This window comes from Entelurus aequoreus, linkage group LG22, assembly GCF_033978785.1.
Source record: "Entelurus aequoreus isolate RoL-2023_Sb linkage group LG22, RoL_Eaeq_v1.1, whole genome shotgun sequence".
Lineage (NCBI taxonomy): Eukaryota > Metazoa > Chordata > Actinopteri > Syngnathiformes > Syngnathidae > Entelurus > Entelurus aequoreus.
In genome coordinates this window covers 23,830,443-23,854,468 of record NC_084752.1, presented here as the reverse complement: position 1 = coordinate 23,854,468, position 24,026 = coordinate 23,830,443, and the positions used below count along the sequence as shown (strand labels likewise).

The 24,026-nt window shown below is 37.8% G+C and overlaps 2 protein-coding genes across 5 annotated transcripts in view; one reads left to right on the top strand and one right to left on the bottom strand.

The window, feature by feature from the left end:
• LOC133639684 (gamma-adducin-like) overlaps positions 1–4,805 on the bottom strand; it is a 220,420-nt gene extending 215,615 nt beyond the window's left edge. For 3 of the 4 annotated variants that reach the window (XM_062033206.1, XM_062033202.1, XM_062033207.1), the window contains exon 1: positions 4,686–4,805. The gene's annotated coding sequence lies outside the window, so the exon portion shown is untranslated. The remainder of the gene's footprint in view (positions 1–4,685) is intronic. The other variant, XM_062033205.1, reaches the window with a different exon arrangement.
• A 5,899-nt stretch (positions 4,806–10,704) lies between these two features.
• Positions 10,705–24,026, top strand: part of LOC133639377 (uncharacterized) — a 35,022-nt gene continuing 21,700 nt past the window's right edge. The window contains exons 1-8 of the mRNA XM_062032640.1: positions 10,705–10,848; positions 12,966–15,048; positions 15,427–15,526; positions 17,870–17,947; positions 19,825–19,926; positions 20,755–20,887; positions 21,223–21,337; positions 23,758–23,882. Of these exons, the coding sequence (XP_061888624.1) occupies positions 10,812–10,848; positions 12,966–15,048; positions 15,427–15,526; positions 17,870–17,947; positions 19,825–19,926; positions 20,755–20,887; positions 21,223–21,337; positions 23,758–23,882 (2,773 nt within the window). The 5' untranslated portion in view covers positions 10,705–10,811. The remainder of the gene's footprint in view (positions 10,849–12,965; positions 15,049–15,426; positions 15,527–17,869; positions 17,948–19,824; positions 19,927–20,754; positions 20,888–21,222; positions 21,338–23,757; positions 23,883–24,026) is intronic.

Here is a 24,026-nt window from a genome sequence, read left to right as displayed (position 1 = left end):
CGCACTGCTGATTGGCTGATAATGCTTCGTGTGTACCAATCAGATGGTTGTGTGGGTGGGACAATGCTGCGTGTGTACCAATCAGATGGTTGTGTGGGTGGGACAATGCTGCGTGCTGAGACAGACGCAGAGGAGCGAAGCAGCTTGTTAAGACTTTAGCAGCTAAAGTTAGCTTTAGCTTAGACACTCGTTCGGTACACCCCCGTGCCGAACCGAAAGCCCCGTACCGAAACGGTTCAATACAAAACACGTACCGTTACACCCCTAGCAGATACAAATGACACAGTCATGTTTTTGTGTAATGATGACAACGTATGCTCGCGCGGACGATTGACTAGTTGATGGTTTTCTTTTCAAATGTTCGTTCATAGCCGTTGTGCTGCTATGATAGGCCATTTCCGCTCGACACAGTGTGCATACAACAACATTATTAGGCCGTTTATTGAAATACTCCCACACTTTTGACCACTTTTGGCATGCTTTTCCCCCCTCGCTCGCACCGCTCGCATCGTCTGCTTTGATCGTCTGCTTTGCGGTCCGCCATGACGGTAGTGTGACGTAAATATGCGACGCGTCGACGCACAAAAACTGCGTCGACGTATTTACGTAACCGATGACGTCGACTACGTCGACGCGTCGTTTCAGCCTTACTCGTTTGTAATCCGCCTTAAGCACATTACAAAAAACAAAAAATAGAGATCTCATTTGCACCCCTGGTGGTCAAAATCGATCAAAATTAGGGTTGTCCCAAAAAGGAGGGATTTTTCAAATTGACTGTGTATCGGTTTTAAAAGTGTTCCCCCTCGGGTCAACATATGAAATAACAAGTGTGTGTAAAAATTTGAAGTGCTCCCCCTCTGGCCAACATATGTAATAACAAGTGTGTAAGAAATAAAACAAATAAAAATAAAAAATATGTATATAGAGAAATACTGTAATAACTTGAAGTAAATAATGAAGATTAAAATCGAATTACAAACAAAAAATTCCAAAAAAATAAATAACTAAAAGCTTAATTTGTTTATATTTGCATATTATGTACATATTATTAATGTTGTAAACACAAATCTTTATATATCTAGAAAGGGTGGTCCGAAAGAGGTAGGGATTTTTCGGAGGTAACAAATACAAGAGTGTGTGTGTGTGTGTTCTTGTATTTCTGCCTTTCTTAAGACACCAACAAGGAAAAGTACCTTCCATATGAGGACAAGTGAACAAGTTAGGACATAAACCATGGTCCCAATATGGAAAACCATTGCATCTAATAGAGAATGTCTCATTTGCACCCCTGGTGGTGAAATCTAACAAAAAGGAGGGATTTTTCAAACTGACGGTGTGTCGGTTTTAAAAGTGCTCCCCCTCTGGTCAACATATGAAATAACAAGTGTTTGTAAGAAATTGAAATGCGCCCTCTTTGGCCAAAATTATTTAAAAAATGTTTTTAAAAAAATTTAAAAATTTAAATAAATAAAAATTACTGTAATAACGAAGTAAATAATGAAGATTAAAAACCCATTACAAACAAAAAAAAAAAAAAAAAAAAATGTTTTTAGGTAAAAGCAGTCTTTTTCTCAATGTGTTGACTTTTTTCTTATAAAATAGGGAACACTTTCTCATATTCTTTCTGTTTCTGTAATATTGCAATATTTTCTCATAAAATTGTAAAATTATTACTTTTTAATGCAAAATGGTGACATTTGTCATATAAAATTCTGACTTTTATCACAATATTGCAAATGTTTGTCGTTCTTGTAAAATAGAGATATTTTTTGAGTACAATGATGACTTTTGTCATACTTTTGCCTAGTGAAATTGCAATTATTATTATAATATTGCCAACATTTTTACAGTCTGCTTATAACATTGTGTTTTGTCGAATTAAATTCCGACTCGTCATAAAATTGCCAAAATGTTTAGCTTTTCTTCTAAAATTGCGACTGTTATTGAGTAAAATTCCAACTTTTATCATAACACTGCACAAATGTTTAGTTTTTCTTGTAAAATTTGGACTTGCGTTGAGTAAAATTACGACTTTTATTATAACACCGTTTTCATTTTAAAATTCCAACTCATTTTTCAAAACAAGCTTTTTTATATTTGAATCGTATGTACGGCTGCAACTAACAACTAATTTGATGATCGATTAATCTGTCGATTATTACTTCGATTAATAATCGGATAAAAGAGACAAACTACATATCTATCCTTTCCAGTATTTTATTGAAAAAAACCAGCATACTGGCAGCAAACTGGCGAAATACTTTTTTTGATTATTGTTTCTCAGCTGTTAGTAAATGTTGCAGTTTATAAATAAAGGTTTGTAAAAAAAAAAATCAAAAATTAAAAATACAAAATTAAAAAGTAGCCTCTCAGGCATGCCGCACAGCATAGATCCAACGAACCGATGACTAAATTAATCGCCAACTATTTGGATAATCGATTTTAATCGATTTAATTGATTAGTTGTTGCAGCCCTAATTGTATGCATGTATTATTAATGTTGTAAATACAAATCTTTATATATCTATAAAAGGGGGGTCCTAACCTACTCAGTGGCGCGAGTGGTTAAGCAGTAGTTCTTAACCTTGTTGGAGGTACCGAACCCCACCAGTTTCATATGCGCCTTCACTGAACCCTTCTAAAAAAAAAATTTTTTTTTAAATTCAAGACAAAGTTATATGTTTTTTGTGTAACACTTTAGTATGGGGAACATATTCTAAGTAACAAAGACTTAATTCAGAGTTATTGGTTAGGGTTAGAGGGTTAGAGGGTTAGGGCCAGGGTTAGAGGGTTAGGGTTATAATAAAGCCATGCCGTTTAAAGCATTAATAAGTACTTAATAATGATTAGTTAAGAGCCAATATGTTACTAATTTGCATGTTAATAAGCAACTAATTAATGGTGAATATGTTCCCCATACTAAAGTGTTACCATGTTGTTTTACTGGTGCATAAAATGAACCGTGCATGAACATCACCTTGTTCAAATAACAAAAACCAACACAGTGCATAAACTCACAACAAATTACACACCTGCAAAATCAGTGTGACTTCTGCTGTTGCCGTATCCGTAATACGCCTATAGGGAGAAGTTTTTATTTACACAATGAGTTGGGTGTGTCTTGACCTCCGCCGAACCCCTGAGCCCGACTCACCGAAACCCTAGGGTTCGATCGAACCCAGGTTAAGAACCACTGGGTTAGAGTGTCCGCCCTGAGATCGGTAGGTTGTGAGTCCGAACCCCGTCCGAGTCATACTAAAGACAAAAAATAATGGGGACCCCATTACCTCCCTGTTTGGCACTCAGCATCAAGGGTTGGAATTGGGGGTTAAATCACCAAAATTATTCCCGAGCGCGGCCACAACTGCTGCTCACTGCTCCCCTCACCTCCTCCAGGGGGTGATCAAGGGTGATGGGTCCAAATGCAGAGAATAATTTTGCCAACACCTCATGTGTGTGTGTGTGACAATCATTGGTACTTTACTAGGGATGTCCGATAATGGCTTTTTGCCGATTATCCGATATTCCGATATTGTCCAACTCTTTAATTACCGATACCGATATCAACCGATACCGATATCAACCGATATATGCAGTCGTGGAATTAACACATTATTATGCCTAATTTGGACAACCAGGTATGGTGAAGATAAGGTTACTTTTAAAAAAAATTAGTAAAATAATATAAATAAATTAAAAACATTTTCTTGAATAAAAAAGAAAGTACAACAATATAAAAACAGTTACATAGAAACTAGTAATGAATGAAAATTAGTAAAATTAACTGTTAAAGGTTAGTACTATTAGTGGACCAGCAGCACGCACAATCATGTGTGCTTACGGACTGTATCCCTTGCAGACTGTATTGATATATATTGATATATAATGTAGGAACCAGAATATTAATAACAGAATGAAACAACCCTTTTGTGTGAATGAGTGTAAATGGGGGAGGAAGGTTTTTTGGGTTGGTGCACTAATTGTAAGTGTATCTTGTGTTTTTTATGTTGATTTAATTAAAAAAAAAAAAAAAAAACGATACCGATAATAAAAAAAAACGATACCCGATAATTTCCGATATGTACATTTTAACGCATATATCGACACTCTCTATACTTTACTTTAAAAAGGTAGGCATTATTCGGATGTCTCAAGAAGGTAATAAATACAAGATTGTGTGTGGTGTGTGTGTGTGTGTGTGTGTGTGTGTGTGTGTGTGTGTGTGTGTGTGTGTGTGTGTGTGTGTGTACTTCTTTAAGTAGTCAAATGATGTTACAGACAAATGTGTGACTTTACAGTTGGTGTATATTTGCAATATTATTTTCACCAGCACAGTGGTCTGTCTACTCGTTGTTGTGAGACATTGTTTATTTTCAATTCCAATGTTCTTTTGGCTCATTTTCAGGGGGTGACTCAAATGACAGTCGACAAGCCTGTTCTAACACAAACAAACTAAAAGTCCCACAGATACAACATGACGGGGGACCTATAGTTGTTGAACATGACGTCATTTCAGGCTGACGTTGAAACCAATAACCTCAGTAATTATCCAACTAGCACGTGTCCAGGCTCCATTGTATGTTTGGCACGGTGATTGTGAGAAACAGGCTGCTTCTTTGTGGCATTCCAGTACTAATTTCCGTCTCCATGTCAAAGTGAAAGTTACACAAAAGCCTGTCACTTACCGAACACGAGAATATGTCAATCCGCAGCAGAGACATATGCAGGTATACCAACGTTTGTTCATTTGCTTGTCGTCGCCGGCTCAAGCGGAAGTGCTCTCTCACTATTTGGCAGGATGTGGGGTCCCATTCATTTCAAATGGGCGATGTATTTTTTTTTTGTTGTATTTATTCTTTTGCCAAATCGAGGGGCCGTGTGATTTAGCGATGCATTCAAATATGCTGCGTCAGCTCCATCTAGTGGACAAAGGGCGCTACAACCTAAAATTGTTTAAATTGCACAACAAAGAGAGATCGAATGGCCTGAAAGCAAAAGTGAAATTACATTGAGTTTGAGTTTATTTCGAACATGCAAGCATACAACATGATACATCACAATTTCCAGTTTCTCTTTTCAACATGTTCGAAAAGGACTAGGAAGAAGCAGAGCTTATTTAATCCTACCACTTTTCTTTGACATAACAGTTTCTAAAACGTTTGTTTACTTCCTGTTCTCAATTTATTCACAATATACGACCATACGTAATCACAATAAAAATACATAAATAAATAATAATTGGTGAAGTAAATCATATTACATATAATGAGATAAGTAAGATTATTTTGAGAATGAAAGAATGGATGGATGGAATAAATCCAGAATGTTTATCATGGTTCTTCTTCTTTGTACTTTGTAAACACTTTAATTTTGAAATGTTTCTTGAAGTGGATCATATTAGTACATTGTTTGATTGCTTTGCTTAATCCATTCCATAATTTAATTCCACATACTGATATACTGAATGTCTTAAAGGCCTACTGAAATGATTTTTTTTTATTTAAACGGGGAAAGCAGATCCATTCTATGTGTCATACTTGATCATTTCGCGATATTGCCATATTTTTGCTGAAAGGATTTAGTAGAGAACAACAACGATAAAGTTCGCAACTTTTGGTCGCTGATAAAAAAAAAGCCCTGCCCCTACCAGAAGTAGCGTGACGTAGTCAGTTGATCGCCTCCTCATATTTTCCTATTGTTTTCAATGCAGCTAGAGCGATTCGGACCGAGAAAGTGACGATTACCCCATTAATTTGAGCGAGGATGAAAGATTCGTGGATGAGAAACGTTAAAGTGACGGACTAGAATGCAGTGCAAGACATATATTTTTTCGCTCTGACTGTAATTTAGGTACAAGCTGGCTCATTGGATTCCACACTCTCTCCTTTTGCTATTGTGGATCACGGATTTGTATTTTAAACCACCTCGGATACTATATCCTCTTGAAAATGAGAGTCGAGAACGCGAAATGGACATTCACAGTGACTTTTATCTCCACGACAATAAAGTTAAAGTTAAAGTTAAAGTACCAATGATTGTCACAAACACTCTAGGTGTGGTGAAATTTGTTCTCTGCATTTGACCCATCCCCTTGGTCACCCCCTGGGAGGTGAGGGGAGCAGTGGGCAGCAGCGGTGTCGCGCCCCGGGAATAATTTTTGGTGATTTAACCCCCAATTCCAACCCTTGTTGCTGAGTGCCAAGCAGGGAGGTAATGGGTCCCATTTTTATAGTCTTTGGTATGACTCGGCCTACATCGGCGAAGCTCTTTAGCTACTGAGCTAACGTGATAGCATCTGGCTCAAATGCAGTTAGAAACAAAATAAATAAATCCCTGACTGGAAGGATGGACAGAAGATCAACAATACTATTAAACCATGTACATGTAACTACACGGTTAATAATTCTCAGCCTGGCAAAGCTTAACAATGCTGTTGCTAACGACGCCATTGAAGCTAACTTAGCAACCGGACCTCACAGAGCTATGATAAAAACATTAGCGCTCCACCTACGCCAGCCAGCCCTCATCTGCTCATCAACACCCGTGCTCACCTGCGTTCCAGCGATCGACGGCGCGACAAAGGACTTCACCCGATCATCCGTGCGGTTGGCGGCTACTATCGGCTAGCGCGTCTTCTATCCAAGTAAGTCCTCCTGGTTGTGTTGCTACAGCCAGCCGCTAATACACCGATCCCACCTACAACTTTCTTCTTTGCAGTCTCCATTGTTCATTAAACAAATTGCAAAAGATTCACCAACGCAGATGTCCAGAATACTGTGGAATTATGAGATGAAAACAGAGCTATTTTATATTGTTTTCAATGGTGGTACCGATACTTCTGTTTCACTGTGCTACGTCACGCGCATACGTCATCATCCAAAGATGTTTTCAACCGGAAGTTTAGCGGGAAATTTAAAATTGCACTTTATAAGTTAACCCGGCCGTATTGGCATGTGTTGCAATGTTAAGATTTCATCATTGATATATAAACTATCAGGACTGCGTGGTCGGTAGTAGTGGGTTTCAGTAGAGATGTTTTAAATTACATTTTTCTCTGAGATTATATTTCTCCTTTTTTTTTGAGAAGGATTGTTGTATATACATGGGTAGCAGGTTATAGTTTGCTTTATGTATAATTGTAGCTGTTTGCAAATTCACTATGTCGTGGAATTTCAGTATTTTTGATTCAATAAATAAAGGATTTGTATGTTCTCTATATCCAACATGATGTATTATTCTAACTGATCTTTTTTGTAACACCGCTAATGAATGAAGTGTACTATACAATACCAATACTTTACCTTTATTATCAACAATACAGTTGTTCAAATGCAACAATACATATACGTAATGATAACTTGAGATACGAAAGAATGCATAAAAATGGGGGGGGGGGGGGGGGGGGGGGGGGGGGGGGGGGAAGAGAAGCAATCTACATTAACCTTGTAGATTGTTATAGTAACAATAGGTTAAGCTTTGTCAGAGTGCCATGTGTTATACCCAGTTTACCCTAGGGCAACAACATTAATATATGTTTGATGAAACGTGATTATGTGCATGAGTGTATGTGTGCATATGTACTTGTATATGTACAGTATGTGTATATGTGTGTTTGTACAGTGAATGTATATGTACAGTATGTGTATGTATGTGTTTGTACAGTGAATGTATATGTACAGTATGTGTATGTGTGTGTTTGTACAGTGAATGTATATTTACAGTATGTGTGTTTGTTTGGAACAACATTCTTATTGACGACGTTTAATCAATGTTGGGTTCTGATGTTGATTTGACCATTGAAATTTGGTCATTTCCCAACCAACAACGCGGATCCAAAGTTAGACACCAACGTTGTCTCAGTTTACAAATACAGCTATTTTACAACGTTGTTTAGAAGTCAGTTTAAAAAAAACCTATATGCATCATCAACGTTGTATTGTGCCTGCTGGGAAGTGTTCAAATTATATTTTGGGTTTCCCCCCCAGCATCGAAAATATTTTACAACAAGAAAGAAGAAAGTTGCTTAATGTAAGAAATGCAAGTTGAACATTGCTTGTTTTCAGAATAAAATACTTCTTTCTATCTTAAAAGTCCTACTAATTTCTCGATATACAAATCTTACATAGGATGTCTTATTTTAAAAATAAATCTAGCTCTATGGACAGATAATTTTACTCGTTTTTAGTATTTTTTCCCCTAAAATCTAGTCTTTTCATCATACCTTTTTTCATCTCTTTTTTGCAGTGTGGGACGCGGTATAAAAGTCGATTAAAAGCAGAGAATGGATTTACTTCATAATCCTCCCCAAAATGTAATTTAAATGATATTCCTTTCACTGCCAACTTCCAGTTTTCAAATGTTGGTGTGGCAGAGTGAATCCGTGAATTTTCTACCGCTTTTCCCAATGCAGATTGAAAACACACAAAGAAAGCCAACGTATTCTAAACAAAGAATTCCTCTTGAGAAAGTATTTTGCTTTACTTTATTGGCTGTGCTTTTCCCAGTAAAATGAGAAAACACCACACCCAACATAATGACATATATTAGTACAACAAACACAATCAAAAAGAAAACGAAAATAAGTTTCAGTTTTATGATGACGAGCGCAATGACTTGCAATTTTTTTGTTTGTTGTTATATGTGCTTTTATCTCAAATGAATGTGGACCGCCTGGTCCTACACACATTCCTTAACTTATCACAATTAAACAGTTAATGACATGATTGTATAATTGTAGTGTAGTCATTGCTCCTACCTAGTTAATTCTACTTTACTGGGCCGTCACACATATTTAGGCCCACCTATGTTCCAGGGAAAATTAATTTCCTTTTACCGTCCATGATTGTCCATCCACTTTCTATACTGTTTCTGTCTGCCCCGCAGGATGAATTTTGAGGATCAGTCATAGACAGTTTAGAGTGAAAAGCAAATTTTATTTTCACTCGCAAACAAAACATTCTAACTTGGATTGTTTCCCTGGCTTCGAGACTCTCCCGAAGGACAGTGCGGCGAAGACACAACAAACTCCCTTCTTGTCTCTCATGGACACACACCTGTTGTTGTCGACTTTGGACTAGCGACTGCACGTAATCAAGGCTGCGGAACAGAGACATGCGGCAGGCTTACACACACACACACACATGCATCCACGAAAATATACGCCACACACACATACCCCATCCAACGCTCCTGACGCTAATCCCTTAGGGGTGATGGACGGATGGGCAGCGCCTGAAGAGCTGCAGCCTTCCACCGTAGCCCCCACTCCCTCCCCACTGTTGGCAAGTCTCGAGATGTATGTTGTCTATGTGCTTTGCTATGGAGGTTTTTTCCCACTAGGGAAATGTTCTAGATTGTATTTTTTTACTCATCCTTTACTCATCCTGCCCCTGCGTTGACCTTTTTCCCCATCTTTTACGGGGCACCTTGTGGCGACCCATCAGCGTTACTGTTCTGTAACCCTGTACACTGTTTGTTTGTCTAATCTTGAACGGGTTTGTGCTGAAAACAAAGTTTCGTTGTACTTGAGCAATGATAATAAAGACCTACCTACCTACCTACCTTATTTATTTTCGAGTAACACGGGTGAGCTGGAGTCTATCCCAGCCGACTGATATTACACAGACAGTACAGTACACGCATCTCTTTTGCAGGGACACAGAAATAGTCACATCACAATTGTAGCTTTTGCTGCAATCAGGGATGCTAACAAGGCAAATTAAGGACCTAACCCACTTCACGGGCACTCTTGGGTGTGTAAATAATTGTGTGGCCTACCCCACACAGCCCAAATGATGGGCCATTGGATTTGGTGCTATTTTTAGAGCATGTTACTATTTTCCCTCAACCCTGTCACAAGGAAGGCTGAGGAGTACATCACAGAAATAGATCCGAAAAGCAGAAAAAGATTTCGAAAAGCAGATTTTTTTTTCCGAGAACCTATTTCAATCTGGTGCTACTTCTCTAAACTGCACCCTCAACATCTGTACTATACTTACATCCTTTCACATTTCTGGACTCCTCATTGTGTGCATTTTATATTCAGTACACATCTTATCTTTATTTATTTATCTTATTTTATTTACATGTATTTGTTAGGGACAGTGCAACAATACAGGTGTAAATATGGGAAATCCCCATCTGTTGGCCTGCAGTCAGGTTACAGAAATACCAATATAACAAATATCAATAAGAAATATCAATGCACAAATAAAAACAAAATGTATAGATTTGTTTTAAACAAACAAACAAACAAAAAAGTTCAATAAAAAAAACAGTTAATGAGAAAATATGCACATGTTCTTCCAAGCAGAATGTAAAGTACCGCCTGCCTGTCCAGCTAAGAAGAACATTCGGAAAACCTTTCTATTCAAAAAGCTTATTCCTGCCAATGTTTTGAATATTCAATATTGTATCAGTTCAAAGTATTTTTTTTTTACAATGAAAAGTGTATCATAAATAAAATCAATTCTTATTGCTAATACAATTGATTGGTATGTTTTCATGATAGCGCAGTTACCTGTATGGGTTTTCTTGAATACGTTTGAGGAAATTTAGAGCACATATATACATATTAACGTCATAGTAATGCTTTCCATCACACCAACTCCACCCATGATGTTCACAAAATATGTTCCCTCCCTCCCCTGCATTCAGTAAATACAGCAGAAGTAGCTCTAATAACTAATCACAGGCTGACAGAGACAGATGGTTTGTGAGTTCCGCACAGGCAAACTGGTCACTCGGGTTACTTAACTAGAGATAACATTGATGCACACACTTCATCTGCTCCTCCGCATGTTGATGCCATCATGTCCCTGATAGTCCTGCTTCTTCTCAGTTTCCTGGGTGAGTACTGCAAATTTTATAGTAAGCTTACTTCAGCAGTATGAAGCAAAAAAAAAAAAAAGGCTTTTCAGGGACTTAATACTTGGGATGGAGGCAGACTGCCTCTGCCATCAAGCAAGTGTCAGGTAAAAAGTAGTTAGTTGACTAATTGGCTGCTTGTGTAGCCTCTGGTGAATGCTGACTGTAACTGAGAACATTCTCTCTTGGGAGGAACACCTTTGGACTCCCAATCACTTATTCTTGCACATTTGCTATCTTTACTTTAGATCTTTTTATTGCTGTAGAGTGACTTTTAAAGTGTTTAACTGCTGTGTGTTTACAACTTTAGACAGTGACTTAAACAAAATCAGATAGATTTATCAATGCAAATGTGACTATTCCACTCTCCATTAATACCATACAGGACATATTTTAACAATTTTTGCCTTGGATTTTTAGTTTGCAAAATAGAACAAAAAAATAATAATACAAATTTCGTATTTGGAAGGTAGTTCAATGTGTAAATCCAGCAGTAAGGGATACTATATTTCCAAGCCGACATTTCAGGTTTTCCCTCTTATTTGGAATGTAAATCATCCCTAACGTTCCAATGAGACAACATCCGTTTCATTGACATTTTTATCTGCGTTAACTTTTCTACAGAAAATCTCTTTATCTGTCCTATAGAATAGAATATAATAGAATGCCTTTTATTGTCACTATACACCGGAACAATGAGATTAAAAGCAACTCCAGTATCAGTGCGACAGTCTATGAATATGCAAAACATAGGAAGGAAAGCAAATAAAATTAGTGCAAAAGGAGGTAAGGTGCACAGTCCAGTCCTGACAATGAATGTTCTGAATGTGTTGTTTAAATATTATACTATATACAGAAGCATTCAGACTGTGGGTGGAAAGTAAAAATTGCACACAGAGAGGTGTTAAACTATAAAATCAGTGCCTATGAGAGTTCACAGTGGTTATGGCTTTAGAGAAAAAAACTGTTCTTGAGCACCATCAGCACCATCATACACCATCTTAAGCAACATTTCATTTGGAGCACACCAGGTCAACATAAAAAAAAAATGCCACACTTTTTTTTTTTAATATGTAACAATTTTAATATGTTTTTAATCAAACGTTGATGGAAGTTTTGTACTAAAATAAACTCATGCAAAATAAACTGTTCAATCTGGTATTTTTCCGTGCAAAAATGACAATTTTAACATCATTAAAAAATAAATTAATAGGCTGTGGTGTTTCAAATACAACCAGTACCTCCTGCTTTGCAAAACAATCATTCATGCTGTCTGCCATGAGAGCCACTTAAAGTATTGCGGGAATACTAGGAATACATTTACGATAAAACATAATTAATTGACATTTTGAATGCACTTACTCACACAAAACGAGGTCCCCCCCAATGGTTGCAGGGCTCTGCGTTTTGTATTATTTATTGCAGTTATCTTTGTAGAGTTCTAAATTAATGCCAAACTTAAAATCAATTTAAAAGACAATAGCCAAACTTAAATGGAAATGCAAAACAGGATATATAGACTTTTCTTCAGGAACCCTCATTTATCCAGACATTATACTGGATGCATAATATATTTCACACATTCAACCAGTGTTTTAACATATGTGAACAAAAGTATGCAGTTGACAGTCAACTTTGACACATACACCTGCTAGTGAAAATATGCTACGTCTATGTTAAAGCCTGACGGTCATATGTCTAAATTAAACTGATTCTATCAGAAAAGAATGTGTGTAGGTGAGTCAAGATTGACGCTACGTTATTATGTGTGATTAACTAAAACAAACAACACTGATATTATTTCTGCAGTTCATCATATTTCCACTTTCATTTGTGACGGTCTACTTTATGAAATAGTGCAGATATTTTAGTTAATAAATAATGGTTGGAGTGAATGGATAGTTCATTTTCTGCGTTACTGTATTTGACGTTGTGACGTGTCATGAGAGTGGATTTCTTGTTTGTTTTGCTTATCATCTATCTGTATTTTGATACATGCAATTTTCCATTGAAATTGCATCAATCAGTAACACTGTTACATTGAATGATTAACTGCTTAAAGCTGTCATTTGGCTAATATTTAACAATTATTTTTTTAGATGGAATTTGGTGTACTCAGTTCCGTGCACCCCTGAACATGGGCGGAGTCATGGGTCAGGTTGATTTGGACTCCACCACCGGGATGGCTACAGTCAACATTTCTGGCGCCGGATCATGCGGCCCTTTGAATTTTTCCCTTACAGAGTTTCCCGTCATGTACGGCCACTTTGCTGAACCATGTACTGAGGCAAACATTGGCGTTAATATTTTCACATTCAGTGCTGATCCCACTACAACTTCTACAGTCAATGTTTCAAGTCTTTTTGGAATGCGCTCCAACTTGGATGACCTCTCGCTGACTTTGCAGACGTGTAACAACACTCTAGTATGCACAGTTTTAAGTTCTGGTCAAACAGTCTCAACAAGTCAGGCCAGGTTCAATGGAGAAATTGCTGGCGATGTTTACATTCGCCGTAATGTTGGAGGAAACGACGTAAGGATTCTTACAGATCTTGTTACAATCGGTCAAGTCAATGCCTCCCAGACCAATAGAACAGTCTACAGCTCAGTGAGCTCAGCTTCAAGCTGCGATGTTCTCCTTGGCAGTTTAGACTCCACCACCTTGACAGATCTGGGTGCCATTAACATTGGAACACCTTTGCAACTCGGGAAATCTCGCCTGGACTTGACAAGCTTAAGTAACGACACTGCCTTTCTTCTACTTCGTCCAGAGTCAACGTTCATATGTGCAAAAATCTATGATGTTCCAGACAAACAAGTGAGCGCTCTTGTGGATATGAAAGGGATAAGTGGATACCTCAGCTTCCGCCAGTCTTCCCCTTTTGATCGGACAGAGTTCAGAGTCAACCTAACTAACTTGCGAAGCCTGGTTGGTACTTACCACGTGCATAACTTTCCTGTTCCTACTGGCAGAACATCTACGTCAAATCTTTGCTCCAATGACAATTTGGGCGGTCACTGGAATCCATTTGGTATAAACGCTAGTTCCCCAACATCCCCGAATGTGCCTGGATCAACACATGACATGTACGAAGTGGGTGACCTCAGTGCAAAGCATATGTCCCTTGCCGATCTGAACGTTGTAAATATGGCATTCGAAGACTTCAACCTCCCTCTATTTGGACGAAACAGCATTGTTGGCCGGTCCATTGTGATTCACCTAAGAGATGGTGCAAGATATGTTTGTGCAAGCATCGGCTATCCTGGTGAAGTGGTTGTTGGTAGAGCAAGGTTTCAGAGCCTCGTGGTTGGTGACATGGTATTTACCCAGCTGAAGAACAACCCTCTATCTGATGTATCGGTCTTTGTGGTTTTGTCATACGGAAACACCACAATGGCCTCAACAAGAAACCACAACTGGCATATACACATGTACCCCATCAGCTCAGAGAGGGACAATGATGAGATGCGCTGCGGCACAACAGGAGGCCATTGGAACCCATTTAACGTTGACACAGAAGACATCAGTTATGAACTCCACTGTGGCCCATATACCCCGATAGCCTGTGAAGTGGGAGACTTTGCCAGTAAACACAGCCTCCTCAACCTCAGTGCCACAGTTGGTGGAGTCGAATCGAAGAGTTTCTTCACTGATGTCACTTCCTGGTTGCCAAGGTCAGGCATAATTGGTCGATCTGTAGTCATACATGAAGCAGAGGGAGGAGGTCCAAGGATTGCTTGTGCAAATATTACAATGGTGCGTGTCCCCAAAGCAAGCCTAGGAGAGTGGTTTGGCCCTGGCATGACTACCGGAAATATCCATTTTAACCAGTGGATCCCAAATGGCCCCACACGTGTAAACGTGTCCTTGTTCAACCTAAATGCCATGGCTGGTGGTTATCATGTTCACGTTTTGCCCATTGATCCGAACAGCTCCGACCCATGCTCAAATGCAAACATCATGGGACACTACAACCCACTGTCAGTCAACATATCAGAGTCCCCCTCACCGGGAACTGGTACAGTTGACCAGTATGAAATAGGTGATCTCAGTGGAAAATTTGGCTTGCTGACAGGTCTCAGTCAATCTGAGGAAGTCTTCATAGACAGCAACCTACCATTAACTGGACCTCACAGCATTGTTGGAAGATCTGTGGTGATCCACTACACGAATGGATCACGGTGAGAACATTTTCCTTTGTGTCTTAGCTAAAGTGTGAAGAGGTGTGTTATAATTAATGGTTGCATTAATAAAGGATGGGTATTAAAAAAATGTTCCCAAAACAGAAGTAGAACTAAAGGGACTTTGGCTATTATTGTGAGTCATAAGAAAACATGCGGGTGTGCATACAATGTGTGCATACAAACCAATCCCTTAAATGATTCAGTGCTTAGAGAAAACCAACCGGGACAGTAAGACACCCGTCCTGCTTTTTTGAAGGCGTTGTAGGCGCTCCGTTGTCATAATACAAATGTTCTTTAGAGTGACTCAACAACCATTTAATTTGAAAACACCCTGTAGTTGTTCATTTATTCGTATGTGAACATACCTTTTTACAGGCTGCAGTGTGTTACGGTTTCTGCTGACAGAAATACAGATGGAGAATGGGTCAATGCCACGGCTGTTTTTAGTGGCTCTGTGAACGGGACAGTTCAGCTGGTAAGTATCCCTAGTCTTCAACATCTTATGATTTATCTAGTTTCAACCACTTTTGTTCACAGCTAAGTGTACATACAAAGTTAGGTTCAACCTGTTAGTAGCCTATGTTTTCAGTGCTCTTTATTGTTAAGTTTCCTCTCTAATATAGCCATTGCAGCAGTCAAGGAGCAATACAAAATATGACATAAAAATAAGACACAGCTATAAATGACTATGAGTACTATAAATAGTAGACTATACAGTAAGTGACGATACATAAACCAGTGTTTTTCAACCACTGTGCCGCGGCGCACACGTGCCGTGGGATACAGTCTGGTGTGCCATGGGAGATTATCTAATTTCACTTATTTGATGTCAAAATATTTTTTGCAAACCAGTAATTATAGTAAGTGGCAACCGGTAGCTAATTGCATTGTAGATGTCGGGAACGCGTCTTGTAAGACGACGAGGGTTTGTCGTTGTATCTAATGCTTAAACCACAAATAAACAAAAGGTGAGTGCCCCTAAGACATACTTGCCAACCCTCCCGATTTTAACGGGAGACTCCCAGTATTCAGCGCCTCTCCCGATAACCTCCCGGAAGAAACTTTCTCCCGACAAACTCCCGGTATTCAGCCGGAGCTGGAGGCCACACCCCCTCCAGCTCAATGCGGACCTGAGTGGGGACAGCCTGTTCTCACGTCCGCTATCCCACAATATAAACAGCTTGCCTGCCCAATGACGTCATAACATCTACGGCTTTTAGAGAGTAGAGTGCACAACTGCGCACACAACAAGGAGACGAAGCAGAAGAACGAGGAAGTTACAGACATGGCGACGCCGTCGACGAGCAAGATGAAGAAATACGCTTGCAAGTTCCAAAACGAATGGAAACAAGAATTTCAGTTAATCCAGGACAGTTCGAAGGGGAAAGGGTATGTTGCCTGTAAATTTCGTAGAACAGACTTCTCCATTGAACACGGTGGCCGAAATGATATACTCAGTCATGAACGGAAAAGTTAAACAGGACAATACTGCCATCTACTGGATATACACTGAAATTCAAGTATTTATTTTATTTATATGTATTATAAAATATATATATATATATATATATATATAGCTAGAATTCACTGAAAGTCAAGTATTTCATATATATATATATATATATATATATATGTATATATATATATATATATGAAATACTTGAGTTGGTGAATTCTAGCTGTAAATATACTCCCCTATTAACCACACCCTTAACCACGCCCCCAACCACGACCCCACCCCCGACCACGCCCCCACCCCCCACCTCCCGGTATCGGAGGTCTCAAGGTTGGCAAGTATGCCCTAAGAAAAGGCATTGAAGCTTAGGGAAGGCTATGCAGAATGAAACTAAAACCTAACTGGCTAGAAAGTAAACAAAAACAGAATGCTGGACGACAGCAAAGACTTACTGTGGAGCAAAGACGGCGTCCACAGAGCACATCCTAATATGACATGACAATCAACAATGTACCCACAAAGAAGGATAAAAACAACTGAAATATTGTTGATCGCTAAAACAAAGCAGACACGGGGAATAGCGTTTAAGGAAGACATGAAACTGCTACAGGAAAACACCTACAATACAGGAAAAGCCACCAAAATAGAAGCGCGAGGCAATAACTTAAACACTACACAGGAAAACAGCAAAAAACTCAAAATAAGTCATGGTGTGATGTGCCAAGCCTTATCTAGATAAGACTAAAAACACCTACAAAACTAACGTTTAATAATCTTTGCTCCAATGACAATTTGGGCGGTCACTGGAATCCATTTGGTATAAACGCTAGTTCCCCAACATCCCCGAATGTGCCTGGATCAACATATGACATGTACGAAGTGGGTGACCTCAGTGCAAAGTACACCTACTTTGAGACAAGAGCTATATTGATGCATGCTTGGTTATGGTTTAAAGTTGTATCCAACAATTGCGACAATTACTTTTTACTGTCAACTGAGTTTAGTTTTTTTATAATTTCTGCTGGTGGTGTGCCTTTGGATTTTTTCAATGAAAAAAATGTGCCTTGGCTCAAAAAAGGTTGAAAAACACTGACATAGACTATAGTTTATAGCTGACTATAAAGCTGTCACCCATCCTACAGGGGGCTCACCCTAAGCTCTGTGACATATATTGAAAATAGTTAACAACTAAGTATCTAGCTTGGAGATATAAAAAAGGTTTTAATTCTTTATTTTGAAAATCAGAAATCTGAAATTTGCCTGACTTCCTACAGCAGGTAGCAGAGCACAAAAACAGGATAACACAGTGTTCGTATGTCTCATATGAATGAACGCATGATCCATTACTTGTTGTTCTTCCAGGTCCAGCAAATGTTTCCGGATGGAAGTAGCAGTGATACCATCCTGTTGGTGAACCTGCAATCTTTAGCACCAACCAATGTAAGCATAACATCTAAGGCAGGGGTCACCAACCTTTTTGAAACCAAGAGCTACTTCTTGGGTACTGATTAATGCGAAGGGCTACCAGTTTGATACACACTTAAATAAATTGCCAGAAATAGCCAATTTGCTCAATTTACCTTTAACTCTATGTTATTATTAATAATTAATGATATTTACACTTAATTGAACGGTTTAAAAGAGGAGAAAACACGAAAAAAAATGACAATTAAATTTTGAAACAGTTTATCTTCAATTTCAAATCTTTAAAATTCAAAATTCAACCGAAAAAAAGAAGACAAAAACTTAAAAAAATAATTTATGGAACATCATTAGTAATTTTTCCTGATTAAGATTAATTTTAGAATGTTGATGACATGTTTTAAATAGGTTCAAATCCAATCTACACTTTGTTAGAATATATAACAAATTGGACCAAGCTATATTTCTAACAAAGACAAATCATTATTTCTTCTAGATTTTCCAGAACAAAAATTTTAAAATAAATTCAAAAGACTTTGAAATAAGATTTAAATTTGATTCTACAGATTTTCTAGATTTGCCAGAATAATTTTTTTTGAATTTTAATCATAATAAGTTTAAAGAAATATTTCACAAATATTCTTCGTCGAAAAAACAGAAGCTAAAATGAAAAATTAAATTACAATTGATTTATTATTCTTTACAATAAAAAAAAATACATTTACTTGAACATTGATTTAAATTGTCAGGAAAGAAGAGGAAGGAAATTAAAAGGTAAATAGGTATATGTGTTTAAAAATCCTAAAATAATTTTTAAGGTTGTATTTTTTCTCTAAATTTGTCTTTCTGAAAGTTATAAGAAGCAAAGTAAAACAATTAATGAATTTATTTAAACAAGTGAAGACCAAGTCTTTAAAATATTTTCTTGGATTTTCAAATTCTATTTGAGTTTTGTCTCTCTTAGAATTGAAAATGTCGGGCAAAGCGAGACCAGCTTGCTAGTAAATAAATCAAATTTAAAAAATAGAGGCAGCTCACTGGTAAGTGCTGCTATTTGAGCTATTTTTAGAACAGGCCGGCGGGCTACTCATCTGGTCCTTACGGGCTACCTGGTGCCCGCGGGCACCGCGTTGGTGACTCCTGATCTAAGGATTTCTATGTTCTTGTGACAAAAAGAAAAGGTGTTTCCATGTAAACAATGAACAGATTAGGATGTCGTTGTGGCTTGTGCAGCCCTTTGAGACACTTGTGATTTAGGGATATATAAATACACATTGATTGATTGATTGATTGATTGAAAACAAAATACCTGTAAATGCACATGGGCGTTACTAGTGTTGTCTTGGCATGCATAAGTAGGACATGACAAAAAACCACAATGGCAGACCACAAAGCTGTCGTGTTTTTGCTCGTACCACATCTCCAGCAAAGTGTAGCTTTACTGCATTATTTACTGCATCAAATGTGAATTTCTTTGAACTGACAACATAATCTTGATCACAAACCAAACAGCTATCTTTATTGGCAAGGGCAATCAACATGTCAGGTTCAATGACTAATTTACTTAGCAGCAACGCTTCGGGCGTTAGGCAAGCATTGACAGACAAATCAAAACACAGGCATTGTTTCTCTTATGTATTTGCTTTGTAAAAGGACAGAAGTGAAAGTAGACAAGTGATAACCAGAATTACCTGCTTATTTCCTTATTCTCAAACAGAACTGCATGAAAACGGACAATTGCATGAATAAATTGATTACATTTAGTGTGAAGAAGCGCGTTCGTCCCTGGTCTGAGTGTGCGATACTCTGTGTTTGCAGTTTCCCCATGCAAGAATCAGAACAATTCATAATCTACTTTTCTGCTTTTTTTTCTTGCTTTTTTTAAAAATCTGCAGCTCACAGAAGCAACACTGTCCATAGATAATAGCCGTATCCAAACCAGCAACAGGTGTACTGATGACCAGGGAACATTTAATCCTACCAGCATGGCATCACCGGTGAGACTAAAAAAAGCTTGGACAATGTTTTTTTTGTACAAGGACTGGTTAATTGTTAATACCGTACTTATCATACAGTAATGTTTTTGTTTATTTTGGTTTTCTATTGTGAAGTGAAGTGAATTATATTTATATAGCGCTTTTTCTCTAGTGACTCAAAGCGCTTTACATAGTGAAACCCAATATCTAAGTTACATTTAAACCAGTGTGGGTGGCACTGGGAGCAGGTGGGTAAAGTGTCTTGCCCAAGGACACAACGGCAGTGACTAGGATGGCGGAAGCGGGGATCGAACCTGGAACCCTCAAGTTGCTGGCACGGCCACTCTACCAACTGAGCTATACCGCCCCTATACCGGCTCTATTGCCATACATCTGATAATACATAAGCACACGTTTCACTAGCATTAATTGTGTCAAAACAAATGTATTCAGTAACACTTTAGTATGAGGAACACATATTCACCATTAATTAGTTGCTTATTAACATGCAAATTAGTAACATACTGGCTCTTAATTAGTCATTATTAAGTACTTATTAATACCTTATTCTGCATGGCCTTATTATACAACCAGTAAGCCATTAACTAAGAGTCTTCCCTCAATAACCTCAAAATGATTGCTTATTAGTAACCCTAACCCTAACCCTAACCCTTATATGGTCCCCTAGTGTCCAAATAACTCTAAAATAAGTATTTGTTACTTTAATAAGCAACCAGTTAATGGTGAATATGTTCCCCATACTAAAGTGATACCATGTATTTTTTATTTATTTCTTAAAGGGTATTTTCTATTCAGTAATACAGCTACTTACATTTATTCTCTTTGCAGAATCCCAGCTGTTCTCTTGACTACCCTCTCAGTTGCGTAGTTGGCGAGGTATCTGCAAGACACGGCCCAGTTAGCCTGACCCAGAGACAACTCTACACCGATAGTATCATTGAACTATCTGGGGATAACACAGGTGACGGCACATTCCTTGCAATCATCATATAAAATACTTATGCTGTATTCTTAGTGGATGCAGTATAAACAAAGCATACTGTTTAGATGCGTTAGCGCCTAACTAGAAGAGCAGGACTGCCACAGGTATGATGTAATTGTTCAACCGCACACATTCCTTCTGTGAAAAGCACTGACTTGTGTTTATACAGTATGCAAAGCTACAATGTATGTTAATTGTTTTTTTAGGGCGGCAAATAAGCAATTTGAAATGTGATCAAGGGGCAAAATGTGTAAGCTGAACAACCATGCATGCATTTCATTAATATGCGGGGATTGTGTTACTTGTTGTCGTAGTGGTCTCCAGATCCCTGGTGCTGAAAGATGGTGATGATGTGCTCGCATGTGCTGACATCAACCCAGTATCTCCCTCAGCAACTCAGACATTTCCCACAGTGGAAAATTTCAGCCGGTCAGTGTATAAAGTATAATGCCTATTTTTGTGTCACAAACATATTATATTGAAACAACGCTAAAATGTAATCATTTGATTAGAGCAGCGGTGTCAAACTCATTTTAGATCGGGCGCCACATGGAGAAAAATGTACTCCCAAGATGGCCGGACTGGTAAAATCACGGCACGATAACTTAACAATAAAGACAACTTCAGATTATTTTCTTTGTTTAAAAATAGAATCAAGCACATTCTGAAATTGTACAAATCATAATGTTGTTGTTGTTTTTTTTACACTTAATAGTATTCTATCTTTATTTGTTGTTATTTATATTTTCTAAATAAATTATGAGATAATGTTCACCAGTCAACTCATTGGTGTTAAATTTCAATCTATCAAGATAAAAAAAAGTATATCAAAATCAATTTACAGTATGTTATTTATGTAGTTTGATCATTTTCCTCGACTGATGTACTAACATCACATGGTTTATTTTGTACATATGTAGCATCATCTACAAAGATACAAAGAATTGCTATTGCGACATCTAGTGGACACATTTAGAACAGCTGTTTCTTTCATTCAAAATTTTCCAGTTAATTTTTATACTTAGCAAACTCATCCCGCGGGCCGGATAAAACCTGTTCGCGGGCCTGATCCGGCCCTCGGCCCGTACGTTTGACACCCCTGGGTTAGAGTATTACTAAATTATGGTTTGCCTCAACCAAGGAGGAGCTCCATTAATATCCATTAAGACAGGGATATTCGACTAAATTGTTTTGGGGTCCACATTTCCAGAAAACTAAAGGCACATTCCGGAGAAAGTACGCCCACTACAGTAGAAATTTGTTTTTGGTCTATTTATTTTGTCATAGTTACAGCAGTGCTCTGCTGTTTTCAAAGACCTTCTGCAAAAATGTGAGTCTCTCACAAGTTTTTTTAACGGAACTAGTGAGTGGCGGGCCAACAGTTGAATAGCCCAAATAATGAAAAAGAGAGGACCTAAAATGGAACCTTGACGAACCCTACTAGTAAAACTAAATAGGTTGAACAAATTACTACTGGCTGCATTTTGAGTAAACAAGCTTCAGCAACATCTTAGTTCCATAAATCACATTATGAAAAAAAAAAGTGTAACCGCCAAAAGTAAAGGACTTAATCACAAGTTTGGACCTCAGTGTTGTATGCTTGCTAGCAATGTTAAATAACAATGCAAGGATCTGCCAAAGTGTTTAGAGTGGTCCACGTTCCTCTACACAACAGGAGCATTTAAGTGTCTTAGGAATTTACTGCAAAAATGGTTTGTCTCCCAAGTTTTAAACTTGACTTAGGGGCCGGTATTGTGTCATTGCCCAGCTGGATTTGGCTCCCGTGTTGCCAGTTGAATATATTGGTAATAAGGAAAGGCTAAGTATATTTCGCTTATGAAATTTGAGTTGAACGTTCCACCAGTCATTGAGTTTTCCAGTTCTCTTTAAGGTCATGGAAAATTATCTTTCTAATTAAAACATTTTAACTGTATTGATTTCTTAACTGCACGTGTTCATCCAGTACAGTGTCCTCATCATAAACACAAAATAATCATAAGAATTACATTAATTTTTTATTTTTTTTTAGCCTTTATTTAACCAGGTAAAATCCCATTGAGATCAAAGATCTCTTTTCCAAGGGAGACCTGGCCAAGAGGGCAGCAGCAAGGTTACATTAAAAACAGTAAAAAAAATACATAAAACATCTCATTTACAACATTAAAATTTGCTCACATGACACATGGGCATACAGACAAGGTAGACTGCAGTCCTTTTACAGAAGCTTTAAACTCATTCAACTTATTCATTCAGCCCTTTGAGACACTTGTGATTTAGGGCTATATAAATAAACATTGATTGATTGATTGATTGAACGTAACAAGGGTTTGAAGTTTAATATTCGATTGTAGGTTATTCCAAACCTTCGGTGCTGAAAACCTAAATGCTTTCTTGCCCAGTTCAGTTCTTACTTTGGGGACGACAAATTGCAGAACATTCATTGAACGAAGATTGTGACTTCCTTGTTTCTTTGTTAAAAGACAAGACGGATAAGATGGAGTGATACCCAGACTGGTTTTGTAGTTGAACACATGCCAATGATGGAGGCGTCGAGCACATAAAGATGTCCAGTTACCCATTGAGTATAATATAAATTAAATGGAATAGAAAATAATTGTATTGGAATAGGGACGATACAGTTTAATTTAGATCTAAAATTATGAATGCAACTGATGTGCTCTACAGAGAGTTTATAGTTAATGCAGAATTCCAACTCTTTTCCCAAGCTGGTCTTTTAAAAAACATATCATACAATCTATCAACATACTAAAATATCACAGAGTGAAATAAAATACATAGTTCAAGGTAAACTTGCTCACTGTGTCCTAATGTTCCTCTTTTTTCCCCAGATTCGACTTCCGGAGTAGGGTTGCTAATGTACTGGGCGTGGTAATGCCCAGAGTGACCCTCTTGAGCTCTACTCCCACATCTATAAATGGTGGAACATGCCAGCAAGTCAGCTTTATGGTATCAGGTATGCAATCTTTTTAAAATATACAATATCATGAATAGTGTGTTGAGTTTTGAAATACATGTTGTTCAATACCAATGACTTTGTTTGCAAGTAATTTGAAGTTGATCATGTTCATTGCAGTAAATGTTGTAGCTCTCTGTGATT